General features: G+C 39.3%; 1 protein-coding gene across 1 annotated transcript; it reads right to left on the bottom strand.

Moving 5' to 3' along the window:
* Window positions 1-24872: 24872 nt before the first annotated feature.
* On the bottom strand, window positions 24873-27122 carry LOC147429070 (FAM210B-like protein). The gene is made up of 3 exons (XM_086495697.1): window positions 26846-27122; window positions 25232-25417; window positions 24873-25141 (listed from the first exon to the last, which is right to left on the bottom strand). The coding sequence occupies exons 1-3, from the start codon at window positions 27047-27049 to the stop codon at window positions 24965-24967; spliced, it is 567 nt and encodes a 188-aa protein (XP_086351823.1). The 5' UTR covers window positions 27050-27122; the 3' UTR covers window positions 24873-24964.
* Window positions 27123-27797: the final 675 nt, after the last annotated feature.

The following is a 27797-nucleotide window of genomic DNA, read 5'->3' as shown; positions in this document are numbered from 1 at the left end:
TATGGGTACCCTCCATTCTGATCGAGGGGGGGAGTATATGTCTCATGAATTTAATGCATTTTTGGCTAGTCATGGGATAAAACACCAATGTACAGTGCCTTACACCTCAACAAAATGATGTTGCTGAGAGGAAAAATAGGCCACTCATAGAAATGGCATGACGTATGGTCAAAAGTCAAGCTTTGCCACATTCTTTTTGGCTTGAGGCCATCATGTGTGCCACTTATGTACTAAACAGGTGTCCTACGAAAGCTTTGCAATCTATTACTCTATATGAAGCATGGCATGATAGAAAGCCTTCTATTGAGCACATGAGTGTTTTTGGCTGTTCGGCATATGCTTTGGTGCCACAAACACAGCACAAAAAATTGGATGATAAGGCTGTCAAATGTATTTTTGTTGGTTATAGTGCTGAAATCAAAGGTTACAGGTTGTATCATCCGCAAACAAAGCGTATTCTGGTTTCACAGGATGTAGTGTTTGTGGAAGATTCTGTTCAGCCCTTGCTGTCATGTACTAGAGACAGTAATGTAAGCTCACATGACAGTTATGACACTTCGTTGCCTCTTTTCAGTGGTGGAAATATGAATGTAAGTTCCAATGAGGAAAATATACAGCCTATGGAGGTTTTCAAAAATGTTACAGATCAGCCTATTACTGATGCAGATGTACATGATGTACTTGATGAGGAAAGGGCTGAAAATGAGCAGGCCAGAGGTATGCCAAAAAAAGGGCTGGTGCATACATTGCATGACAGTAAATTGGATGCACCTTTGTCTTGTCGTACTCATTCAGGCTCTCGCCATGCATCTTATGCATCAGATTGTTACGCTTTGGCTGTGTCTAGCTTGCATGATGTTGAGGAACCTTTGTCTTTTGATGAAGCACAGAATTCAAAAAATTGGATGGATGACATGCAATCAGAATATGATGCACTTACAGAAAATGACACATGGATGTTATGTGATTTGCCTCTTGGCAAAAAGGCCATTGGTACGAAGTGGGTTTACAAGTTGAAATGCAAGCCGGATGGTGAGATCAATCGCCATAAGGCTCGACTTGTTGCAAAGGGTTATGCATAGAAAAAAGCATAGATTATGAAGAGACTTTTGCTCCCACTTTTCGTATGACTACTGTGTGTTTTCTATGTGCATTGTCAGCTCATTTTGGTTGGTATGTACATCAATCAGACATTGTTACTGCTTTCTTGAATGGTGACATATTTGAGGAATTTTATGTAACGCAGCCTCGCGGTTTTGTCAAGAAAGGACAAGAGGACAAAGTGTACAAATGTAACAAGGCTTTGTATGGGTTGAAGCAATCTCCTCGTGCTTGGTATGAGAAATCTGACATTCATTTGGTCAAACAAGGCTTTCATAACAGTCCAACAGAAAGCACATTGTATGTAAAGCGTGAGGGTGATGTACTTCTCATTGTGGTTCTTTGTGTAGATGATTTGTTGATCACTGGACCAAATGAGAGACATATTGCTGAATTTAAGGCTGATTTGAATGCTAATATCAAGATGAAAGATTTGGGGATGTTGCATCATTACGTGGGTATACGGTTTAAGCAGTGTGATGGTGGTATTGCCTTGTGTCAGAAAAGTTACATAGAGACATTGCTATGTAAATTTGGACTTGAGGATTGCAAACCTATAGCCACTCCCATGGAAACAGGTTTGAAGTTGAGTCTACATGATGCTGGCTATCCTGCTGATGTCACTCTTCACCAAACTGTTGTTGGTTGCCTCATTTATGTATGCAACACGAGGCCAGATATTCAGTTTGCAGTCTCACAGGTCAACAGATTTATGCATAGCCCAAGGTCTAAGCATTGGCAGGCTGTCAAGAGGATTTTCGGCTACCTTAGTGGCACTTTACATCTTGGCTTGTTTTATCCCAAGGGGGGATCATTGCCGCCAGACTTACATGCTTTTTCATACTCAGATTGGGCTGGTTGTTTTGACACGCGAGTGTCCACAAGTGGTTTTTGTTTCATGCTTGGCAGTTCATGTATATCATGGTTGAACAAGAAGCAACCTACTGTGGCCACTTCTAGTTGTGAGGAGGTTGAGTATAGGGTAGTCTTCACAGCTACGGTTGAGTGTGTATGGCTCAGATGCCTTATGGTTGATTTGGGTGTTGGACAGGACACTGCCAACACTATCTACACTGATAGTCAGAGCGCATTGGCAGTTGCGAGGAACCCAGTTTTTCATGCTCGCACAAAGCACATTGAGGTGCATTACCACTATGTCAAGGAGAGGCTCTCAGCAGGAGAGATCAGCTTGGCTTATGTGCCAACACAGGACAACCTCGCAGACCTTTTCAGAAAGGCATTGTCTCGTAAGAATCTTGAATCTTTCTGCAAAGCTTTGGGTTTACTCCCCTTTGTGGACTGATCATGTCCTTAGGGGACGGCACTTCCCTTTACTCATGTGCCAGCTCTCATTCACCACATCACTCCAGGGGGGGATTTGTTACCATATACATGTGGTAGTGATGTGTGTGAACACACTAGGACCGCCGGGGCATTTTTTCCCTCTTTAGGAGGTTTTTTTCCCCGTGCATTGTATATACGCCCATCACTATAGGGCTATCTATCTTTCCATTGCACACTAAGTAACACACTCCCTATTGTGTGCTTTGAGCTTCCTTCATCTTCTCCAAGATTTGTGCGTTTCTCTACAACCCTAATTCCAACACTAAAACTGGAGCAACATGCAAAAAAGGAGAAGTTCCAATAGAGGAAAGAATCCAGTGACAATGAAGCTTCTACTAAAGAGAGCTCTAAATCCACTTCCACTTTCAGTTCTTCTGAAAGAGAGTAAGATGACAAAAGTAAAGCTAACAAAGGGTCTTGGACTAGAAAGATCGAAGAATTTCCAAGAAAGTTTTGGAGATAGAGACAAGACCCTTAGTGCAAAGAGCAATAATCTGGTGCTCCAAATGTCGATCAAAGGACCATATGTCGAATGAGTGTTCCTAGTGCACAAATTTCAAGGCCTTTGGTCATGTCTCAAACGATTGTGGGATTAGGATCCATCATTTTAAAAAGGGAAAAGACCTATCAATGATCGCACTTAAAAATCCAAAAGTGCCCAAGGCTAATGGAGCCAACAGGTCTAAAGAAATGAAGCTAGTACAAGCACTTGGATGGATAAGGGCACAAGTAGAGGCAGAGGAGACTTTTCAAAGAGGAACATGAACTGCTATGGTTGTGGCAAGTATAGCCTGTTTGCACTTGAGTGTTCAGATACACCAAAGCCAGCGGTAGACGACCAAAAACCACTAGAGCCAGTACCAGTGAGAGTGGTCACTAGAAGCAAGGGAGTAGTGATTGAAGAGATTCCTACCAAAGAAGACAATAAGATTGTTGAGTCTAAGAAGTGGGAATAGCACAGAAAGGTATGAAAGGCTAAGGGTAAAAAAAGGATTGTAGATAAATGGCATGAACAAAGGGAGCTTGCAGTGAAAATCACTGAGAACTTGTCAAGAAGGCTGCGAGAACAACCAAAAAGTTCAGAAGCTTGGACCATTCACAAGCTACCACTCCAATATTCTGAACCAACATAGAAGAAGGCAATGGATAGACTCAAGAAGTCTATGATTGCTACAGTACAAAGCGTGGTGGAAGAAACAAGGGAAGTCATAGCAGAATTGATCAAAGCTAGAAAGACTGGCTTGGGGAAGAATCAAGTGGATTCATCACAGATCCAGCAAGCAACCAGAGGCAAACCAACAAAATAAAACTGTGAAGATTCTCATGAGGAGAAGTCTTTTGGTTCAAATAGTTGCAGCTTGTGCAATGGAGAAAGATGAAATATATGTCAATGTTTGTGAATGAATTCAAAAACTAACATTGGAATTAAATGACATCCGATGCACATTGGTTGAGGTGGCCAAATTTATCAAACAAAAGAGAAAAGTTGAAGCAGAGGCCAAAATAGTGGATTTGGTAGACATCCGAGATGATGAAGTTTTGATGATCTATATAGATTATAAGATCAAAAAACAATGGGAACCATTATCTTGTGTCATTCTAGATGGAGAAGCTAGAGTCAACATTCTTGGCGAGCATCTTAGACAAAATCTAGGAATAACAAAGATGAAGACAACTCCATTTAGAATAAGTATGGCAGATCATAAAGTCACTCAAGACACTCGTGTTATTGAAAACATGCAAATAAGTTTGGGGAAAGTAAATTTTAAATCCAGCTCTCTAGTGTTGGACATTCAAGGAGCCGATGATATGCTGCTGGGAAGACCGTGGCTCAAAACTATTGGATTCATACATGACTACACAATCCAAACATTAACGATTCAAGGCTCTAGTAGAAGAATTCAAATAAAGACAGACAACACCAAAACATGGATAAAATCCCTGAGACCAGAGGAGCTGTGACATAAGAAGTATGGAACGAAGAAGATCAAGAGGATGTTAGCCTCCATGAAAATCTTTCCTCTAACAAAAATTGTTCTCGATGCAATATTGATGGACAAGGAGCAGGCTGAACAATAGAAGCAACAATATTCAAAACAATTTACAGAGTTGAATACTGGACAAAGGTCAGTCCAGATTGATGGTCAAGTGCCAGATCACTCTACACCAGAAAATCTTAACTTTAGACTAGAACCCAGTTCAATAAATGATTTAAATGCTTCTAATGAAGAAATTCCAGTGGTACTCACACCATGTGTTCACTATGATCTATTGGATGTCAGTAATCCATTTAATTACTATGCTACTGGTATTCAAACAGACAAGGAAGTAGAGTCATTGGCCAACAGAAAGAGAGGTGGTCCAAATTGGTTGCTTTCAGATAATCAAGAATTAGAAGAATGGAATCTCTGCTCAGAAAAGAATCCTAGAATGAAAAAGGGAGTAGATCTAGAAGTGTGCTAGCATCACATACCACTAAAACCTAATGCCAAAATAGTACAATTGTAGAGGTATAGAATGAATCCTAATTATGCACAAAAGGGTAAGGAGTAAATTGATAATCTGCTAAAGCGTTGTTCATCACAGAGGTGGCAAGCAGTAACTGGCTATTTCCTATAGTGGTTGTCCCAAAAAAGGATAGCAAGCATAGAGTGTGCATGGATTATAGGAAATTGAATGCCTAGATTAATAAAGATCCCTTCCCATTACCACTCATAGATATGATGTTAGATGAGATTGGAGGCCATGAGATGTATAGCTTCATGGATGGCTACAATCAACTGAAGATTGCACCAAAAGATAGAGCTAAAACAACATTCATCATTGAATGGGGAGCATTTATGTATTTGGTAATTCCTTTTCGACTTTGTAATGCTCCAACAACCTTTCAGTGATGTATGATGGAGATATTCAATGAGTTTCTGCACAAATTTTTGGTTATCTTCGTGGATGACTTTATTGTCTTTTCCATTGAAGAAATGCATATATTGTTTCTAGAAATGGTCTTCAAGAGGTGCAAGGAGAAGAGGATCTGTTTAAATCCATTCAAGTCTGTTTTCATGGTCTGGAATGGTCAGCTATTGGGACATATTGTATCAAAAAATGGTATTGAGATGACTGGATATTCAACAATAGAGAGAGAGGCACTAGAAATGGTGTTTAGTGACACCAAATTCAGACACTATTTATTGGAAAATCTATTTCAGTTCTATGTTGATCATCAAGCGTTATTGTTTATGATCAATAAAGTCATGATACAAGGAAGGTTAATCAAGTGGATGATGTTCTTTATGGAATTTGGATCCAAGATCTTCCACAAGCCAAGGAAGTCACATTGTGGGGTTGATTTTCTTTCTAGAAGCATTGAAGGCTATTTAGAAACATTTCTCAGAGATGAAGCAGTAGATGCTAAATTATTTTAGAGCACAATTGAGGAAGATCCTAATCCCAAATGGCAAGAAGTGTGTGATCTTTTTTAGTTAGGCAAATTCTTAGAGAAAAAGGCACTAATTATTTGAATTCTAAAGTTCACCATTATTGTTGGAGTGCTTTATAGATTGGGTGTTGATGGTGTACTTTGGTGATGTGTTTCATTAGAAGGACAAATATATGTTATCATGTATATATATATATATATATATATATATATATATATATATATATATATATATATATATATATATATATATATATATATATATATAGATGCAAGCGTTCATTTTTCAACTAACATCACATATAAGAAAATCCTTTAAGTTGGATTATGGTGGTAATCGATGATTGCAAATGTCAAAACTTTTTGTAAAACATGTAATATTTACCAAAGTATGGGTAGAACTATAGCAGCTAATATGACAACTCTGACTCCACTTCAGTCAACTGGGAGTTTTTATGAAATGGGGACTTGACTTCATGGGACCATTCAAGAAGGTGACTCCCATAAAGAACAAGTACATTATTATGGCTACGTGCTATGTCATCAAATGGGTGGAAGCTAAAGCACTTCCAGATAACACTACTAGGTCTACTGCTTCATTTATTTATGAGAATATCATTTGCAAATATGGTTGTCCTATTGAAATAGTGTCAGAGCAGGGCACTCATTCCATTAATGATACAATCAATATCCTCATGGAGATGTTTTTATTCAAGCACAAGAAATCAATGCCATATTATCCAGATGTGATGGCCAGGCTAAAAGTAGTAATAAAACCATCAAAACCCTCCTTACTAAGATTGTTCAAAAGGAACCACATCAGTGGGACGCTAGACTTTAGACAACATTATGGGAATATCGAAATGCTTACAAAGTCACTATAGGAATGACTCTATTTAAAGTGGTTTATGGAAGAGAAGCAAGAGTGTGCGATATGCTACAATTCGATGAGATATGAAAGAGGGCTATATTGAAACAAGAAGTGGTGCAACAAAGAAGGAAGAATTGGCATGACAGTAGGATCAAGGTCAAAGAGTTCCAGAGAGGTGACTTAGTCCTATTATACCAATCCAAACTGGAATCAAGGAAGATGAATCTGAAAATAGCTTGGTCAAGGCCCTATGAGGTAGATTGGATTTTCTCAAACAGGACAGTGAGACAGAGATTTTTTGGGTCTATTGTTGCTTGGAGTATACAATGGGGCCAAGATTAAGTTATATTATTCTAGAGCAAAGGAGGCTCCAATTGAACTAGAACTAGAACCAGAAGAACTACTGGACTTGTTCTATGTCAATTAGTTATGCAACCAGTAGAGGAGTTATCACCAGTACCAATTTTGGCCTTTCAACTAGATTCAACAATTCCAGCACCAGTGCAAATTTGAGTCATCCAACCACTTCAGTTAGAGACAATTGAACCATTCATAGAATCAGCCAAGCGCAAGTGGGAAATGCAGCAAATCCCAAAATGAATCTCACCAGTAATGATTAATCAGATAAGCCAATGCATGTTTGACATCTTGGTGAAACCAAAGTTGGTATGTGCAAGAAAGTGCTCTATGCCAAGCAAAGGGTGCTAGCAAGTGCAAGACAAAGGTCTAAGGCAAGTATGGAAGACTTGGGCACACAGGTGCTGATGGAAATGTATGCTTGAACCGGCTTTTTAGGCCAAAACAACTTCAAAGTGGTCCAGTTGGGATGATAGGTAAAGGTGCTCGAAGTGCCGAGTCAATTCGAATGTAGTGTTTGATGTGATCTAGAAGCCAGTCCAGATGGCTCATCAAATGGAGCCCTGGTGTGAAAGATATTCAAGTTTGAATTAAGAAGATGTTTGAATTAAGTCCCGACGGATAGGGCGGTTGGAAACGGGTGTCCAGTGTAGATGTCAGTGGATAGATGCATAGTGCTTGAATTATGGAGCATGCACATATTTTTGGATTGCAAATCGGAGCTTTGGATTGCAGGTTATGGCCAGTTGAACATTTACCAGGGGTTAGGTTTGTGCCAATTCAACCACATAGGGAGTTGTGCCATCTAGAATTTTTTGGGCCTCAATAGAGTTTGAGAAGGTATCACACCCCGTGTGGAAGTGATATGAAGCAACAGTTCATCAATCGGATGCTCGGTCAGCGAGATGCGGTGGATCGAAGTTTGAGGCAATTTCCCAAGGGAAGGTATTAGATGATTTTTTGGTTTTTGGCCGCCTCGGTTGGTAGGCCCAGCAAGATCAAAATGTGATGAGGCATGGGTGATTCAAAGCCATGAGTCAAAGCCAGCAATAAGCCCTTCTAGTTGGGCTTTACGGCTCAAGCACATGGTTCTTTTTAAGCAGGGAATGGCAGGGCAGGCAAGTGGTGGGAAAAAAATGGCTTTCATAAGTCTTTTTAAGTTCTTTTGGGTCACCCCAAGGGCAAAGCACCCAGCGGCTACCACATGGTGTGCAGTAATCCCCTAGGTAGAGCTTGGACCTCCGAAGCGATGCTATAAGGGTTGGGAAATATCCCATGGTGTATTTGAAGTGAAGGGGAGAGATCTCCTGTGGAGCTGAGACATGGGAAATTGGGGCGGGCTCTACACGCAATGGCACGGTTGGGAGAGACGATGATTTTGGCTAGTGAGGGTGGCGATCAATGGTGGAGCCCATTGGCAGCGTTAGCGTCTGTGGTGGCGTGGCAATTGATGATGTGGACGGTCTATGCTAGGGAGGTTTCCTGCACAGAAGGGGCTTCCCAACATTTTTAAAGGCAGAATTTATGGGGAGGGAGCACTAGCGACCTCGCTAGATCTCGCTAGTTCCCCACCCGGGTTGAAAAGGAGGGGGAAAGTGTGTGTGTGTGTGTGTGTGTGTGTGTGTGTGTGTGTGTGTGTGTGTGTGTGTGTGTGTGTGTGTGTGTGTGTGTGTGTGTGTGTGTGTGTGTGTGTGTGTGTGTGTGTGTGTGTGTGTGTGTGTGTGTGAGAGAGAGAGAGAGAGAGAGAGAGAGAGAGAATTCAAAGGTTCCAAGGGGGTCAAAGGGCAGTAAAGAGGGCAACTCAAAGGTCACCCTAGCCGGTCAAAGGTGGCAATTAGAGGCCAGTCAAAGGCCAAATGAAAGGGAGTTAGAGGGAGTTTCAAAGGTGGCCAATGGCCCATCAGAGGGGGCTCCTAAGGGTTAAAGTGAGCTGACAAAGTCATTCAAAGAGGAGAATCAAAGGCTGGTCAAAGGGTAGCCTCCCAAAGGTGGAAATGAAGGAAATTAAATATTAAAAAATTAAAAATTCCTAGGGGCACTAGCGACATCTCTAGTGCACCCCTTTCAAGCACAAGCAAAGAGGAGAGAGATGATCAAGCAAAGCGGTGCACTTCCTTCCCAAAAATTTCCAAATTGTAGTGCCCAAATGGACCAATCAGATCTGAGATATAAAAATTGAGAGAGACCTCCCTTATAAGTCAAATTTGAGCCATTTTTTATGCTTTTTGGCCATTAGGCTTTTTGCCATAGTGGTTCTTTACCTTCCATTTGCAGGGGAGTGGGAGCCAAGAAGTATGGGTGTCTTTTCCTAAGGACTTTTTTATGCAGAGATGGGTGCCTACAAATCCCCAAGTGTGTGTTTTCTTGCACGGCGACCATGTGAGTGTGTTGTTTGTTGCTGTCGAGTTATATATGGTGTTTATGAGCATGGTAAAGTTTCCATGGTGTTTCTCTCACATTGTTTTCCATACCCCTCCTTCTCTACTTCTTTTGCTTGTGTGTGCACTGCCAATGCAATTGTGTGTGCCCCTGCGGACCCTTCTTTGTATGCAAAATGGAAGTGAGAGTGTGATTTAGTGTGCGACAGTGGTGTGTGGCTTGAAGTGAGAAGAAAAACGCATGGGTAGTTGAGTGTGTGTGTGTTTACGCATCAGTGTGAGTGTGGGCGATGGCCTGCTAGCGTGTGTCGAGAGCTTTGAAGGTGAACTCTAGTGGATTGGGGTGTTGTGTATGCCTTGGGCTATAGAGAGGTAGCCTTTTTGTGTGTCGGGTGTGTTCCCCCTCTCCAACATCAGAAGGCAGAGCATAGAGATCAAGGGCAAACAGCTATTGGAGCATTCATGGTAAGGATAAGTATAACTATGTGACGGGTTTGCCCATCTATAGTTTACTTACAACCTCTCTTGTCCATAAATACCTTCTTCTTTACTGTGTAGCCAAACTCCTTCAACAGTCACCATCCTCAACACACCTCACTATTCTTTCAACGACTACCACATTCACCATCCTCAATACACCTCACTATTGTTTCAACTCTGCTACAGCTACCACAAGTAAGTCCTCTTCAACTAACATGTCTTTGTTTGAGTCTTACATGGGCATGCAAGAGACCTTGGACAAGATGACAACAGAGACAGAGAGCTTTTAAGGAGTCTTTAGGTATGGTTCCACAAAACAAAATAGCAAAGTATATATTTCAAAAAAGTGAGGAGGCTCTGCTCAAATTATGGGGTTTAGAAGTCGTAGTGGAAGTTGCAGAACTCCTCTTTGATGGGCAAGTCACACAGTAGCTACTCACCTCATACAAGGCAAAGAAGAGTATTGTTGTCATTAATGGTTGAGAGCTCAAGTTAGCCGCTATCAAAGTGAAATATGTCTTCAGACTTCCCAATGCTCAGAAAGACACACCAACAATGGCTAAGGAAGTAAGCCAGTTCTTAAAAGAAGATGATCATGCTAGAAAGAAGCATAAAGATGGTGCTCAAGGTATTCCAATAGCAGCACTGGAACAAATTTCCATATACAGATTCATTGTCAAGACCATCAACCTAAAAAATAATCCCACTTGTCAAAAAGTTGTTTGTGATGCTACTAGCCAAGGTTCTAAACCCAGAAGCCAGTATTCCCAAGGCCAAATCGAAGAATTTATTTAAGGCTTGGTATATCTCGTTCTTTGTCTACTCGGAAAACCTACCTGTTGTGCATGTGGTTATTCATACATTTTCAAAAAGAGTATCTGTTTTAAGGGCAAACAAGATCAATTTGGATTCATCTAAAGAGAAAACAGAGGATAGAGCTAGTTCAAGTAGGGCTAGTTCACAGGAAAAGGAAAGTCCAACAAAGCCATCTGACAATCAAGGCTAAGGGAAGAAGCTCGTTGGTGAGAAACTCCCTATCGCTGACACTACCACTAGCTCAAAATCCCAGGACACTGGAGTTGATCAAAGGATTCAAATCCAGAACCCAAAGATCAGTTAGCATTGATACCACTACTGAGCAAGTACATAGAAAAAGAAGAAACCTACTAATGAACCAATCAATACAACAGAGCAACAAACAACCACCAACATTGAGGAGGATAACCAGGCATCTAGAAGTGGCTCGGTACTAGAGACCAAAAATCTATCAATGGTGAGGTTGGACCAGCTATAGAGGTTACAGATAGCACCCCTTAAAGGAAGGTTAGCTATAAAGAAACATGATAGAGTTTCTTTTCCATATCCCTTTCCAATGACAGTTTATGAATGAAATCAGACTAATCCAGATGTCATCATTCAAGGGTGTGCAGTAGATATTCAATGTGGTTGGAATACAATAGTAAATTGCATTGGTCAGATGATGGATTCTTAAGACTCTACCTCCAATACTAATACATCATGACTTCAAGAGGAACTTCAACTGGCCGATGTTGAATTGAAGAAGCTACAAGAGAAAAATATTTCTTGGCCTGCTAGAAATTTAGCCATGCAAAGACAAGAACAACAACAAAAACGAGAGAAGGAATGACTGGAAAATAAGATTCATAAGGTTACCTAGGAGAACCGAATAATGCAAGAATCAAAAGAGGATGCTCTGAGAGATGCCGATTGTTTCCAAACACTTTTAGAGGCTAAGAGATCAGACTACATGGACCTATTCAAGACACATAAAGTGACAAAGGAGACTATTCATCACAATCTAGTACAGATTGTGGATAAGAATGGGGATTTAACCCTTAATGTGTCTAACCTTCAGACTTTCATTGAGGCAGTTCAATCAAAGCTCAGAGAAAAAGCAGGTCAGTATAATACAACACTAGTCAATGAAGCCATTGTGGAATATATTTGCAATCAAAAAAATCAAGATGATTATTATGAGGACAATGATGATGAAGATAAGACTCAGGATCAAGAACAACAAAACTAGAAGAAATTGGATGATGATGATGATGAAGAGGAGGAGGAGGAGGATGAGGATGGCATAAGTGGTCATAATATTGGTTTAGCAGTCGGGGGATGAGCAACTGGGAGTACACCTCCAAATCAGGCTTCAAGTAATAAGCCAATTGAACACCACAAAGCACTAACTAGCGACAATCCAAATCCATGTCAGCAGACTGGAAGACAAGAAGGTCCCAATCATAATAAAGGAAAAGTTGTTTTTTTAATCACTGACTCTAAATCTAACCATAGTCACTCTATTGAGTTACGTGCATTGAACAAGAGTCTACAGAGAGCTAAAAATCTTCAGATTTAGCAATTTTTGGATGATGAATTAGTCTACTTAGATTTGGAAAGATTTTAAATGCTCTATGCGGGAGCAATATGGATGGTTGTAGATTGAAAGTCAGCCAGTTTCCATGATCAGACAGTTTTTTAGCCTGCACATCCTACATGTGTCCAAGTACTGGAAAGAATTTCAGAATGGGACCTTACCAATGCATGACTAAAATATGGCAGCAACTGAAGGATATTCTTGTACAGATGCAAAGTACCATGGATCTCAAGGTCGAGGACTTAGTAGAGAAGCAATAGAAGACCCAAAACCAAAATGACTCTGCAAGAATAGAAGACACACCTGAAGACCCTTTCACTTACTAAGGGTTACAAGAAAAATGATACAATAGGAAAATCAGGTACTATTGGGTTTACAAGACCATTTTCCCATGGAAACAAGCTTTATGGCATGCAGTAACACCTCCACTTTGCATGGAGTGTGCATGGGAAATGTTAAAACTTTATATATGTAAAGGTTTCTTACAAACTAATAGAAGGCAATAGCGTTATTTTTCTTGTCGACTACTCTCTCTCGTTCTCTGCTTTTCTGCACACTGCACTTTGCAATGGTTGTTTGGCTCCACCCTCCCTAGCCACTCCTACAACAGCTAGTAACAAAGCTTGTTCAATCCATGCTACCATAGCCTTGAAGCTATGTGGGAAAGGTCCCCTATGAAGAGGAAATGGCAAAACTCGACCTGCACAAATTCAAGCATAACATGCACGAGCATGGTCGCCCTGGCCTGAGAACCACTTTTCGACACATTTCCCTCTACTAAAACCCCCGCCATAGCTCGTTGTAAGCGGACATTGATGACCTTCTCAGTTATGAGGGTTAGCCAAGTTGGCCGAAAAGCTCACTAGATCATGCATGCTAGGCTTGAGGGACAAACTCCAAAAGGGAGCGGAAGAATTGAAAGGGGACAATCTCAATGGGAAAGGGGCCCAAAACCACTCCCAACAGGATTGAGTGGAGAATTTTGGGATGCCATTTTTGTAGAGACTTTCCATCTCCTTGTCCATAGCTTCTTTCTATTCTTGCTTGCAACATTCTTCCTTTTAGCTAGTGGATTCTTCATGCTGCAAAACTGAGCTAATAAGAGCAACATTTCTTTGCTAAAAACTTGATGCATTACCTCTTTGGTAATTCAACCTTTGAGGTGGTCTTCTAGTCCTTATAGAGCTCATAAGGCATGCTTGATGTTTTTCTTCCTCTTCTACCAATTCCTCAATGGTTTCCTCTTGGATGCCAAAGGGCACTTATGCCTTGAGAGGTGATAATGAGGTTGTCTCCAATTAGTCTAAATTTGAGTCTTATTTCCAACTTGCATTCTCACCAATAACTACATCCTTTGAGACAAAATTTTCCTTCTTGATGGGATCAGGAAGCTTATATGCCTTACCAACAGAGCTATATCAAACAAAGGTGCATTCATTAGATATGTCATCTTTAGAAAGTGAATGGGGTGGTCTAGGAGGGCCTCTTTATTTTCTAGTTTAAGGAAAATCTTAAGGATTAAGTAGCTTGACCAAGCTTAAAGGAAGGGACAAAGATCTAGGATGGGTGTAAAGAAAAAGAACTTTTCTATTTCGTGGCTTTTAAAATAGAATATTTCTACCAAAAAGTGAGATGGGTAACTCACTTTTAATATATGTTTCTGAATTTTGTATTGTCCTTTTCCCACCCCTCTCCTCTCTCTCCTAGTTGTTGAGACCTCTCTCTCTCTCTCTCTCTCTCTCTCTCTCTCTCTCTCTCTCTCTCTCTCTCTCTCTCTCTCTCTCTCTCTCTCACACACACACACACACACACACAATTGTTTCACAAGTATTTTTGGTGACAAGGAAGATTTAAGAGGCTATGATTGGCAATGTGGTGATTATTCTTTTGTTGTATGTGACGCAAAAGCTTATGATTGTCTTGGAAAACATTCGTTTGCATAGTGGGACAATTGTGAAGGGCTCCAGAATAGTGGGCCAATTAATATAGAATATTTCTACCAAAAAATGAGATGGGTAACTCAATTTTAATATATGTTTTTGAATTTTGTCTTTTCCTTTTCCCACCCTTCTCCTCTCTCTCTCCTAAATTGTTGAGACCTCTCTCTCTCTCTCTCTCTCTCTCTCTCTCTCTCTCTCTCCAATTTTTTCACAAGTACTATTGGTGCCAAGGAAGCTTGAAGAGGCTATGATTGGCAATGTGATGATTATTTTTTTGTTGTATGTGGCACAAAAGCTTATGATTGTCTTGGAGAACTTTTGTTTGCGTAGTGGACCAATTGTGAAGGGCTCCAAAACAAAGGTTATACTTGTGAAAAAATATCAAGAAGCTGAGAAGCTACAAATTGTGTACAATAAAGAGCTCCTTAAGGGTAGAGAGCTTCTAGTATCCTGGACTTGAGGTTTTGGCCAAATAAAAAATGGGATGATTGTGCTACATGATGGGAAAGAGATCCTACTCTACATTGAGAAGATATGCAATACAAGAATGCGAGCAAGAGAGAGAGAGAGAGAGAGAGAGAGAGAGAGAGAGAGAGAGAGAGAGAGAGAGAGAGAGAGATTAAATGTTGGATTCTCAAGAAATAGCTTTTTGACACCTTGATGATAGCAGTGTTTGTTTATGGACTTGAAGTATGGGGTGGTAACATCTCTAAGTCTACTTGGAAAGAGTTTCAGAATGTTCAAATTCATTTTTCTCACAAAATTTCTCCAATTCAAGACACAAACACCATACATTCTCTTACTTCTTGAGTCCAGATCGCTTCCAATTGAGCTTATGGATATGGAGAGAGTTGTGGAGTACATGGTTAAGATGTGGCAATACACTTCACATTGACTTCCAAGAATTGCATGGAAAGCAAAGACGTAGAAAATCAAACCATTCGGTTCGAGAAGGATGTACAACATCAAGAAGTGGTTTGGAAGATGGGACGCATTACACATGCTTCATGATGACACTATACACTCCAAAGTAAATGAATCTTTTTTACAATGTGAATGTATCATAGCTTGAGAGAATAGGAGGGTTCATCGTTGCTTGACCATGCTTTATGGCTAATATTTGGAAGGGATAAGCACCTTCCCTTATGAGCCCTTTGGTGTGTTGTTAATATATATATATATATACATATTTCCCTCAACTCCAAAACCATCTTCTTCTTCAAATGATGGTAGTACATCAACCCTTACATGCTCAATCCCATACCCCTGAGCGCAATCAACACTATTGCACACATCCATCTAAGCTCGCATTCTCTTTGATGTGAGACAGGGTGTTTGCACACTAGTGAGGAATCTCTATTGAGATGCTCATTTTTGAAATCCTTGAGCATTTCGAGTTACTTAATAGCTCCACATACCCCACATGGTATCATTCTTGTGGTCCCATGTGTCATATTTGACCTTTGAGGATGATAATGAAATCTCTCTCTCTCTCTCCCCCCCCCCCCCCCCCCAAGTTACATATCATTGTTCCCTCTCCTAATTATTAAAAGAGAATTACACCTACCAAGATCTAGCACTTACGTTCTTCCAAGAGTGCATATCGGCTTCCACTCACTCACACATTCACTTTCACTATCTCTTTTGCACTCTCTTCACCTCTTATGCATTTGCATCACTACTTCAAGCATTAAAAAAATGGGAATCCATAATTTTGTTATGTGCAACAACATCTTCTACCATGTTTCACTATGTAAAACACCAGCCTTACGGGTTGCACTTATAGGAAACCATCTATATTGTGTAAATTCAAATGCTATTAAGAAAAATCCGGTACTTTCATATTGTGAAGCAATAAATGGAACTCCTTTTTGTAACGTACCGGTTTTTCTAATCGTTATTTAAACCCCCCTTTTATGAGTAAAATATATAAGAATAAATTAATTTTGTTGAATTAAAATATTGTGCCTTTTAAACGCACATTATACACTAAATTTTTTGAGGTGAGCCTCTTGAGCCATGCACATCCAATCAAATGCAACAATGTATTATCAATGTTTCCTCCCTTTCTTTCCTCCACTCATCATCCCAACCTCCACTCTCTGTGTTCTCTCTACTTGGGATACTTATAGCAGTTATATCCTTTATCACCATATCCATCTCTAGTCCCAAATTATATTAGAAGAATCCTTTGTGTGCTCATGATGACAATGTCATCCAATATGATGTCTCTACAAGAGATAACAAGCAACCCCTTATTCACTTTGTAAGTGGTTACATCCAAATCTCATGTCAAAGATCTTCTACACAGCATTGGGTACAATGCCATAAATTTATGGGTTGATGGTCACATTTACCTAGGGGATCCTCTCACTAATGCACCACCTCCATTTTGAACTATCATAAAGCTCTTATGCTTCATAGGCCTACTTGTCTATTGCAAGAGTTTGCATTCCATGTTATTAGAAAAAATGGGGACAAGAAAGCAAATCTTTGTTACATATTCTTCTCTACATGAGAAGTGTGTTAAGGACATTGAGCACACCAATGAGGATGCCAATGAGAAGTCAAAGAAACTCAACGATGAGATTGTTAAGCTCATAGAGAAGTTTCAATAGGAAAGGCGAGAGAAACGGACGTGTTTGGACAATTGCATGCATCTCTAGCACCTTGTACAAACACGCAATGTCAAAATGGGGTGTTTGGATGATTGAGTGCATCTCTAGCACCTTGTACAAAACATGCAGTGCCAAATTGATGACAATGCACACAAGCCCCTTCACTTCCATGCGCTCGAATGGAACATACAATCAATGGCAATTTTATCTATGAGTAGATGCTTGAAAGGAACACCAATATGGAAAATTTGGACTCTCAAAGGGGTTCTATAAGGATATCTGACTTTTTCTATCTTGTATAAAGTGGGAAACCTGGTGATTTCCATGAAGGCTTTGTTAAAAACCCGTCAAGCAACATAACATTGGAAAGATCTTAGTATGTAGGTTTTAGATCCACAAACTCTGACAAATTTGAAGTTGATTTCTAGTAGTTATGGTATCCTCATTGACGTTGAAATGTTGGAGTGATTCCATTTATAAGATAGAATTGTCAAAATATGGAATCTTCTAGAATATAAGGAACCAAATGGCATGATACATACAAGTAATCTTATTATACTTTTCTTGTATCAACAATGGGGGGAGATTAAATTAGCAATGCTAGATGGGGATATTATGCCAAGTGAGTTACATGTCAACTTTGTCTGCTTGAAACCAAGGGGAATATGCTAAAGCAACAAGAGGTCATAGTTCATGATTAAGAGGAGGCCTATCTTTGAATACTCAAATGGAAATCTTGTCGACATCCGTAAGTGCAAGAATGTATGCTAAGTATTTAAGGCTTCAACCTCATCTGCCTCATCTAGACAAAATGAAACCATGAATTCTTCTGGAGTTTCGTAGAGGAAATCTTTGAACATGCCTTGATTCACACCAAATCATGACTCAATGCCATTTGTGAGTCAATTTTTTGAAAGGTTGCCGAAAGGATAGATGGAACCATATTCCCAATAGGTACTTTGGCCTTCATGTTGCATAGGCTACAATCTATCCATCATGTATGCCTCGCTATTTCTCAAATTATTGTTAATCTCATTAACTTGATGAATAAAGCAATAGGATACAATCTATTCCTTAACACTAGGTTGGTAATGGGACACTTTTATGTCCTGTTAAGTGACCATTTTCCTTGAATTATGTCAAGAGTTTCAAAATGGATTTTGAGTTGCTATCTATCTAGAAAGTTGTCTCATGAGCTGAAAAAAACTCGACATTTTTTTGGAACATCAATTCCATCTTTAACATTGTCCTTGCACAACATTTCACAACCTAAACTGTGTGAAAAAACGGGTCCTGTTTTTGGCTTTTTTCAACTTTTTGCAACTATACCACTGTAGAATTCATGTTTGTGAGGTCTATAATGCTAGAGAACTATATTTAGTAGTCCTCAACATGTCCGGATGCTTCTAGGGAGAAATAAATATTAAAGTTGTAAGTTATGACCAAATTACAAAAATTGTCAAATCTTGTTTTTTAGCCAATTTTAGCTCTTCTATGATTTTTTTAGTGGATTTCATGATATCCAAATGCATTTTTTATTTTCTATGTCACATATTGTAACATAAAGCTAACATTCCTTGAGTTTTGGGGCACCTAATACCCTATTTTTCATAGTACACAACAATGGTTGGTTTTTTCAATTATAGAAGAAAACAAAACATTCTAGTATATCAAGTATAGCTTTTTCAATATTGTTAGTTTCTTGTGACAGTAGGTAATAACCATATATAGTCATAAGGATCAAATTTGGCTAGATATTGAATAGTTTCTATGGGATTCTACAACTCATAATGTTGAACCCAATTTTTTTAGGTTTGCTGTATTTAACACTTCATCTTTGTCCCCAAGATTCCCCTTGGTAAGAGATGTATTATTCTTTTGACATGCTCCATGGCTCCTTATGAACATAAAGGACAATAGGGAACTAAGAAAACATGCATATATTATTTGTATTGAGCATGGCTATAGAAACTTTGATGATAGGTTTGCAGAATGGTAAAAATTCAACTTTTTTGTACCTATTTATTTTGGCAAAACAAAAAATAGTGAGTGAGAAGCAATCATATGTTCTGATCACCAACCCATTGAAGTTAACTAGGGAATTTATCTCAAGTCCTACAAAAATCCCTAATCTTATTTTTATGCAACAAAACGTAAGAAATGACTGTTTTTATGAAAATTCACTGGTCCATCAACTTTGGAGGCTTGGTGTGACCAAAAGATGAGAAATTTTACAAGTTTTTTATTTTTTCCATGTTTAGTAGGCCTTGAACTATAACCTCATGAAAGGATTTTACAAAATGAGTGGATCTACTATGGTTTTGGAGGTTTTTTTCAAAACCCTGAAAGGACACTTTTATGTCCTGTTAGGTTACCAACCTAGTGTTAATGCCTTGTTGTTCCTCAAAAGATGGTTTGTCTCATGAAGGATCAATATAGCAAAAGACCTATAATTTTCTAAATTTTATTTTGATCCCTTTTTTAAAATTTCCTATTGTGATGGTCTTTTGGCCATTGAGTACTTGTTATGGACAAATTAATATAAATCTTTTTTAAACAAGCATTTTGATGCTCTTGATCTCTCTAATTGTACTTTGGTTGTAAAGGTACTGCTAGAATACTCCCATGTATACATCTAAATCATCTAAATATTCAGCTTGGGGGTTGCATTCCTTAACACCTTTTTGTCAAGAAATCACCTTAATATTCAACTTGGGGCTTAACCTCTAAGAAATTATTCATAAAACATGTTTTGAAAGGGTATTAAGAAGGCCTTTCTATTGAAATCCTATAAGTTGAAATATAATCCTTTTTAATTGGAAAACTCAAGAGTTTTTTTCCAAATTTTAATAAAGAACCCCTTTTGTAAATGTAACTCTCTTAGTTTTGTAAAAGAATTCAAATACCCCTTCTTTTGAGTGCACATAGAATACTTACATTTTAAAAAGTGACCTCCCCCCAACCCCGATGTTTAGTTGAGCATCCATCAACCAAACTTCATCCTTTCTTCTACCATATGTTTCTCCATATGAAAGAGAACTTTAATGTTGCATGATTAAGCAAAGAAGAGCAATACTTCTTTGCTCAAAGGCCAATGTGTAACCTCTCTGATATGAAGTTCTTATGAATCTGCTCAAGCTTGCTTGATGGTCTTCATTCCCCATCACATCCTTCACTATTTGTGAATTGAATATAGAATTTTGATATGGATCACTACAAACCTATTAATAGGAGGGATCTTGGAAAATAATTTATGAATAAATTTGTAATTCTAGGTTCGTTAAGAGATAGCCTTTAAAATACCCCTTTGCATGTAAGTTTATAGACAAGATTTCTTAGAAGTGCACCCCTCAAGCTTTGGTTTAGAAGCACTTTTTATAAGCCAAGTAGATACTCGTGGAAGGCTGCTCGCATGTGTTGGTATGATTGCATACACGACCAAAGACATGCAATCTATAGACAAGACTTTGGAGCACTTTATATTAACCAAGTAGATACTTGTTCATTCATTTTCACAAGCGCTTGATCAGATTAGCCAAGTGAGTCTATATGAACTTGCTCTCCCAAACATCGCTTGTCTTACCAATTGGTGTTTCCACGCTACGGCAGAGCGGGCCCAAGGGCCGCGGTGCGGGGCTACATTCAAAATAAGAGATATGTTTGAACATATTCCTACTAAGTAGATAGTGTTGGTAGAAAAGTTGCACAAACCATCATCGCACATCTACACCTTTACTACATCAATCTTGAAATTAAGTCAGAGCTACAAGCTTCCATCTACACTTGCTTACAAATATTAATGAGATAGATCAGTGATTTCGTTTTGTATCATTTGGTGTCTTTGGTTGGATTGTATCGTTGTAATGGTCTTTGTGTCATGTCTTTCCATTCTATATAATATTGTCACGGCAAGATTGCATGTGCACTATGTAACGAAGAGAATTTTCCTATATTCCATCTAACCCAATGGGACTTATTTAGTTCATCTCATTACTTAGAGTCTAAGGATTTCCATTGGATCTAGTTCCATTGATAGTGTGAGCACTGGATTTTTTGGATTCTTATTCATGCATAAGGGTTTCCATCTGAGCAATACATTTCTGCATTTTATTTTTTTAGAACAGATGTATTTTCATTGCTCATAGAACCATCACTAAATCTACCTCAAAGTCAGAAAAGATTTTTGAAAATCATCGTGTTGAAAAGATTATTCCATTCTATATTTTTTGTTGCATTAACTGTGGGATGCAATGGTTGTTAACCTAGTCTAATATTCAGGATGCCCCATCATTTTCAAGACAAACCATTAGTTTTCTTCAAGGTTGGAACCAAATTATCAACTTCCCATAGAAGGCCTTTCTATTGAAATCCTATAAGGTGAAATATAATCCTTTTTAATTGGAAAACTCATAGTTTTTTTCCAAATTTTAATAAAGAACCCCTTTTGTAAATGTAACTCTCTTAGTTTTGTAAAAGAATTCAAATACCCCTTCTTTTGAGTGCGCATAGAATACTTACATTTTAAGAAGTGACCTCCCCCCAACCCCGATGTTTAGTTGAGCATCCATCAACCAAACTTCATCCTTTCTTCTACCATATGTTTGTCCATATGAAAGAGAACTTTAATGTTGCATGATTAAGCAAAGAAGAGCAATACTTCTTTGCTCAAAGGCCAATGTGTAACCTCTCTGATAGGTGCATAGGGGAATCTATGAAGTTCTTATGAATCTGCTCAAGCTTGCTAGATGGTCTTCATTCCCCACCACATCCTTCACTGTTTGTGACTTGAATATAGAATTTTGATATGGATCACTACAAACCTATTAATAGGAGGGATCTTGGAAAATAATTCATGAATAAATTTGTAATTCTAGGTTCATTAAGAGATAGCTTTTTAAATTACCCTTTGCATGTAAGTTTATAGAAAAGATTTCTTAGAAGTGCACCCCTCAAGCTTTGGTTTAGTTGCACTTTTTATAAGCCAAGTAGATACTCATGGAAGGCTGCTCCCATGTGTTGGTATGATTACATATATGACCAACATGGAATGTATAGACAAGACTTTGGAGCACTTTATATTAACCAAGTAGATACTTGTTCATTCATTTTCACAAGATGTTGATCAGATTAGCCAAGCGAGTCTATATGACCTTGCTCTCCCAAACATCACTTGTCTCACCAATTGGTGTCTCCACGCTGCGGCAAAGCGGGCCCAAGGACCGCGGTGCGGGGCTACATTCAAAATAAGAGATATGTTTGAACATATTCCTACTGAGTAGATAGTGTTGGTAGAAAAGTTGCACAAACCATCATTGCACATCTACACCTTTACTACATCAATCTTGAAAATGAGTCAGAGCTACAAGCTTCCATCTACACTTGCTTACAAATATTAATGAGATGGATCAGTAATTTCTTTTTGTATCATTTGGTGTCTTTGGTTTAGTTGTATCATTGTAATGGTCTTTGTGTCTTGTCTTTCCATTCTATATAATATTGCCACGGCAAGATTGCATGCACACTATGTATCGAAGAGAATTTTCCTATATTCCATCTAACCCAATGGGACTTATTTAGTTCATCTCATTACTTAAGAGTCTAAGGATTTCCATTGGATCTAGTTCCATTGATAGTGTGAGCATTGGATTTTTTGGATTCTTATTCATGCATAAGAGTTTCCATCTCAGCAATACTTTTGTGCATTTTATTTTTTTAGAACAGATCTATTGTCATTGCTCATAGAACCATCACTAAATCTACCTCAAAGTCAGAAAAGAGTTTTGAAAATCATCGTGTTGAAAATATCATTCCATTCTAGATTTTTTGTTGCAATAACTGTGGGATGCAATGGTTGTTAACCTAGTCTAATATTCAGGATAACCCATCATTTTCAAGACGTGTTTGCTCCAAATTTTGGTATAGCAAATCAGATGTAATGACGAATTTTGGTATAGTATAATCTTCTTATAATTATTTAGAGATGAAAACAATAGTTCTCCATCAAGTAGTAATATGAGGGCCAAGCATGGTGTCACCTTGAATGACTACAAAAGAAAAAGCTAGACCAAAAAAAGTAAAATCGATTGGGTTGCCTTTTTCTTTCCCCTTTCCACCTTTTGGTGCCTCGATAGCGAAATCACATTGATTTCTAGTATGACGTCGATTCAACATGATGATAAGAAGCTACGGTCTAATATTTTTTGGCAAAGAGAACCCTAACGAGTGGTAAACTGAATTCAAGTTATATATGATGTCGTTGCACATGCCAATGATGATGCCAAGGTCTAGAGAGTCCCATTGGTAATGCAAGGAAAGGGTTTGACAAGTCATTGAAGCAAGACGTAAGGAAAGAGTTTATAGATTTTTTAACCAAAAAAGTTGGGCTCAACCTACCTTAAGACTCATGATGGTTGCACAATCAAGGAAAATATTAGGGGCTAATATTCCCCAAATGGCTATTTTTTGCATTTCTATTTTGAGAAGATAAAATCACCCAATTTTTGGCTATTTCAAAGGATCTGTGCAGATATTCACCAAATTTTAAGCATTTTTGGATATTTTTGTAGATAATTGTCCAATTTACCCTTTAGGAATGTTCGCCAACCTATCTACACTCACAAATTCTTGGGGGTCTCTTATTTTTTACCTTGTGCACAATGTGCAACAACGTGAGTGGCCTCGACTTGATAGATAAAGGAGGCATCCTGCATTGCGATAATCAAAAAAGAAACAATGACTATGGCACGAACAAAATTCCTTTACAAAGGAAGTAGGAGATCCAAAAAACGCATTCACGACGGGTGCACAAGGGGCACCAACAATAGGCAATCATGGCTTGATAGATGTCCTAGCAAAGGGGCTCGGATGTAACATTGTTTACTGCAACCAAAAAAAAACACAGGTTCTGGAATAAAGCCATGGGTATGGCACAACAAACATGAGCTCTCTCCAAACATGCACTTATAGCAATGGCCCCCATGCCCAAGTTGATGGAGGGCGGCATCAATTAGTGCTAGGGCGGCATCTCGTGTGTGGAAAAGCAAAGAACAGAAACACTATCAAGATAAAGTCATTGAAGGAGCAGCAAAGTTAAACTGAGTGTGATCCCAAACGGCACTTAATGAAATGATTCAAGGTATGAAATGATTCAAGGTTTCTCCCATCAATTAAATGTCATGCACCTACCTCCTCGAGTGGCCTCCCTCGTGCTCCATGGCACAATAAGGCTCACATGATGTCGACCTGCAAGGCAGCCTTAAGCTGAAAGTCATAGCGGCTCTGCACTATTCGCGGCAGGTGACACAATAATCCACCTACAGCCCTAGAGCGAACTACGTAAAAATTGCATCACAAAATAGGTGGGTACCTCAGAATGTTGAGGCATGGTTGCGTAGGGCATCATGTATTGCAATTATACATGGGCCCCAGGATTGACGTGAGCTCCACCATTAAAAGAGGACTACTATTGCAGCTGAGACCTAGTGCTTGTTTATCAAAAGGAATGCAAAGCCAATAACCAAGGCACTTGAGGCAATAATTATATGTAGATGTATAAGGTGTTCATAGTATGGTATCTGTATATGACCTCTTCTAAGCCATCTGTAAGCTTTCAATCATAGCCAAGAGGCTCTAATACCTCTATATATTAAGCATTGTCTTGAAAAAAACATAAGAATTTCTCATTGCGGATGCTATTTTGATCCGTCACACTCCAATACCCAAAAAATTGATCAAGGCTACGAAAAGTTGTGCTGCCGGGCATTCAAAGGTTCAAGAACGTACTCTCAAATCTCTCCGAAGCAAAAAGCACCCCCTTCATTCTTGCATGCACACACAACACCTGCACTAATGGACAAGAGCATGAACACATTACTCTTGACACACATTACACAAGGGTGCCATCGACATATGTATGCATGCACACACACAACTACACTACAGTGGATTGATCATGCTCCATCAACATAGATTATACAAGTGAACCATTATTACATTACAACATGTTTTTACAAAAGGTGAATTCCGTATAATTATGCAGACAATCTTATGACTTTTCCAGGTCCTCTTTGTCATCGGTTACCTTCTTCCCCAGCCAACTAGCAACAATAGGAGTTAAGGCAACTGTAGGAGGAAATCGAATAGGCGAGGCTGCCTTGTGTGCAGCATATGCCAATGCAAGCGTACCCACCTTCTCACTAGCCTCATTTGTCTGAATGCCAATCTGCGCACACAAGCATACCAAATGGTTCAAAGTGAACCAAATCCATGCGCAACTTAACACCAAACATCCCATGATAATTTACAAACGCACCTTCTGTAGCAGCCCTGAAACATCAACACCCGAGCTTATCAATACATAACAAAGGCCAAAGGACACAGCTGATAATGATATCGACGTCGCCAAGTACGCTCCACCATATCGAGCAAGCAATTCCTTGGCTTGGGCACCTTTCTGTTTCTTACCATCTTCATCACTTTCTTCCTTAGAGGTGAAAATCTGAAAAAAAATCATCAAAACAAAATCATCCCAAGAGAGTATATAGGTCTACCCATTCACGAGCCAGTATGCAATGAGGTAAAACAAGTTTGATCTGTCTTGTACACGTATTTTTAGCAAAATAAAGGTAATGCTTGACCGGCAGAAATAAATTATTTGAATTTAGTTGAAAAGAAAAGGTTTTCTTCGACTGAAAAAATATTAGCTCTACAGAGCTTTTGCCAAATAATATTCAAGTTTACAGAACTTCTGCTGAATGAAATTAAATCAATTTTACAGATACGGTTGAAGGAAATAACCAGTAAAGAACTCCCGTGATAGGTGTGTATAGTTTATTCGCATACGGCCAAAACATAAACTTGGCTGACCAGTGTCACCATTCATAAAACCAGACTCTAAGAAACAGACCATCCAGCATAGTCACAAAGAACAGGAAATCGGAGCGAGGAACGGGAATGGGAAATGGCATGTGCCATGAGTGGCCATTCCTTGTAAACTATGTAGTCTCATGTAATGAAGACTGGAACGGGAAATGGAACAGGTACGGCAAGCCCAAAAATGGCTATTCTTTGTGACTATGACTGAGACCCAAGTTTTGAAACTGCAATGTACGTAATAATATATGGTCTCCACTTATTAAGCAATCTCATACTCTGGAAAAAGAGATTGATGTTCATATCATGTCAGGTGGAACCCTGGAGCATTGGACCTACTGAGAGAATGAATCAAAATGAAACCACCGTTTAGATGCTGTCGAAGATGCCATATACTAAACATAGTCAATGGCGACTACAGATAAGGTAAAGTCGTCTAATCCCTTCTATGTGAGAGCTTACATCTATCAGAGAGGCAACAGACAAGGGGCGTAATCAGCTCAATGACGGCCCCGAACTACCTGTTCGGTTTACCACAATTTGATTGCCCAATATATGAATCAAACTAATCAGCTTAATAACGAGCCCGAACTACCTGTCCAGTTCACCAAAATTTAATTGCTGAAATCCACACTAGAGGGGGTTCACTCTCTGTGAACCCTCCATATCACATGCATTCTAGGCCCAATTTAAAAATGCCATATCTGTGGATTTTTTCATAAAAAGAACACACCCTTTTCTAGTTCAATCTGTCTATGTCCCCTTTCATTGGTGGCCTTCTGTTTGTTGAAAACCCGACAATTGTGGCTTAATAACCCTACTGTTGAGCTCACATGCCATGTTTACATATTCGCAAGTGACCCTGCACCCCCACCCCCTCCACCTCGACAACACCACCAACTAAACAACGGCAACCCTGCAGGATTTCAGGTATTAACCTTCAATTGGAAGACGTTTCAAGCGTTTTCTAGGTCAACCTTCCTCTGGTGACATCGTCATGAGTGGCATCGAGAACAGACACAAGAGCAATGGGGAAAATCCAGAGATATAATACCTTCCAAAGGCCGGCTTCTAATCCAAATTTGCGTGTGACTTCTTCGGGTGTCTCCTGAGGGGTTTCTTTCTCTTGGGTGGCAGAGCAAGAGATGCGAAGACGGTGAGGGCGGCCAGAAGAGAAGAGGCGACCTGCCTGTAATGGCGAAGTTAAAGATGTGGAAGGAGTTGCCGCACCACCTAGCATATACATGCAGCTAGCCATGTCCGCTCTTCTTCCTCTCTCTCTCTCTCTCTCTCTCTCTCAGGAATATCTGTGAGGCGGTATAAGCTTTTTATGCTCTAGAGTTTTGCTCAGGACCTTTAAATATAGTTTTCGTATGTGCAGAATTTGCAACCTAATATTAGTAGAAGGGAAAAATGTCTGCACCACGCCAAAAAAAAAAAAAAAAAAAGAGAAAATAGGAGATTCCTCCCAAATTCTCTTTTCTCTCTCTCGATTGGAGACGAGGAGTGTTCTCTCTCACTTTTTCTATTCTGGACCAGAGTCTCTACTTCTAGCTCGACATGCAAGACGCCCAACTAGTGTACTGACCATGGAGGATGTTGATGAGATTCGACAGCGACCGATGAGAGATTTCATTTGGACCTACCAAACCGCCCCGCCCCCCCACCAACCTCTATCCCGTTTCAATTCCGAATCAGCTTCAGATTCATCCCCTTAGTGTTTTAGTGTTAATTAGTTAGTTCTTTGTACTTTTTGTACTCAGACAGGGTATCAGATTCACCAATTGCAACTTTCTAGTCTCATAGGTCATTTTGGCCTTTCGAAGACGTTAATATAACATTTCATTTCATTTCTCTCTCTTAGCAGAAGACGCAGTGCAAGCGATGCCTTCCTCTTTCCCTTTCTGGAAGCACCCAAGACAGCGCTAGCTCTCTCTCTCTCTCTCTCTCTCTCTCTCTCTCTCTCTCTCTCTCTCTCTGTGTGTGTGTGTGTGTGTGTGTGTGTG

Source organism: Adiantum capillus-veneris, chromosome 22 (assembly GCF_014529385.1).
Source record: "Adiantum capillus-veneris isolate H3 chromosome 22, ASM1452938v2, whole genome shotgun sequence".
Classification (NCBI taxonomy): domain Eukaryota; kingdom Viridiplantae; phylum Streptophyta; class Polypodiopsida; order Polypodiales; family Pteridaceae; genus Adiantum; species Adiantum capillus-veneris.
This window is presented reverse-complemented; position numbering and strand designations above follow the sequence as displayed.

Bases quoted from the DNA above. Each gene is read 5' to 3' on its own strand.
- LOC147429070 (XM_086495697.1), bottom strand. From the start codon at position 27,049: ATGGCTAGCTGCATGTATATGCTAGGTGGTGCGGCAACTCCTTCCACA. The intron at 25,418-26,845 runs GTATTATATCTC...ATTTTTTTTCAG, and splicing joins TAGAAGCCGGCCTTTGGAAG to ATTTTCACCTCTAAGGAAGA. The intron at 25,142-25,231 runs GTGCGTTTGTAA...TTGTGTGCGCAG, and splicing joins TTTCAGGGCTGCTACAGAAG to ATTGGCATTCAGACAAATGA.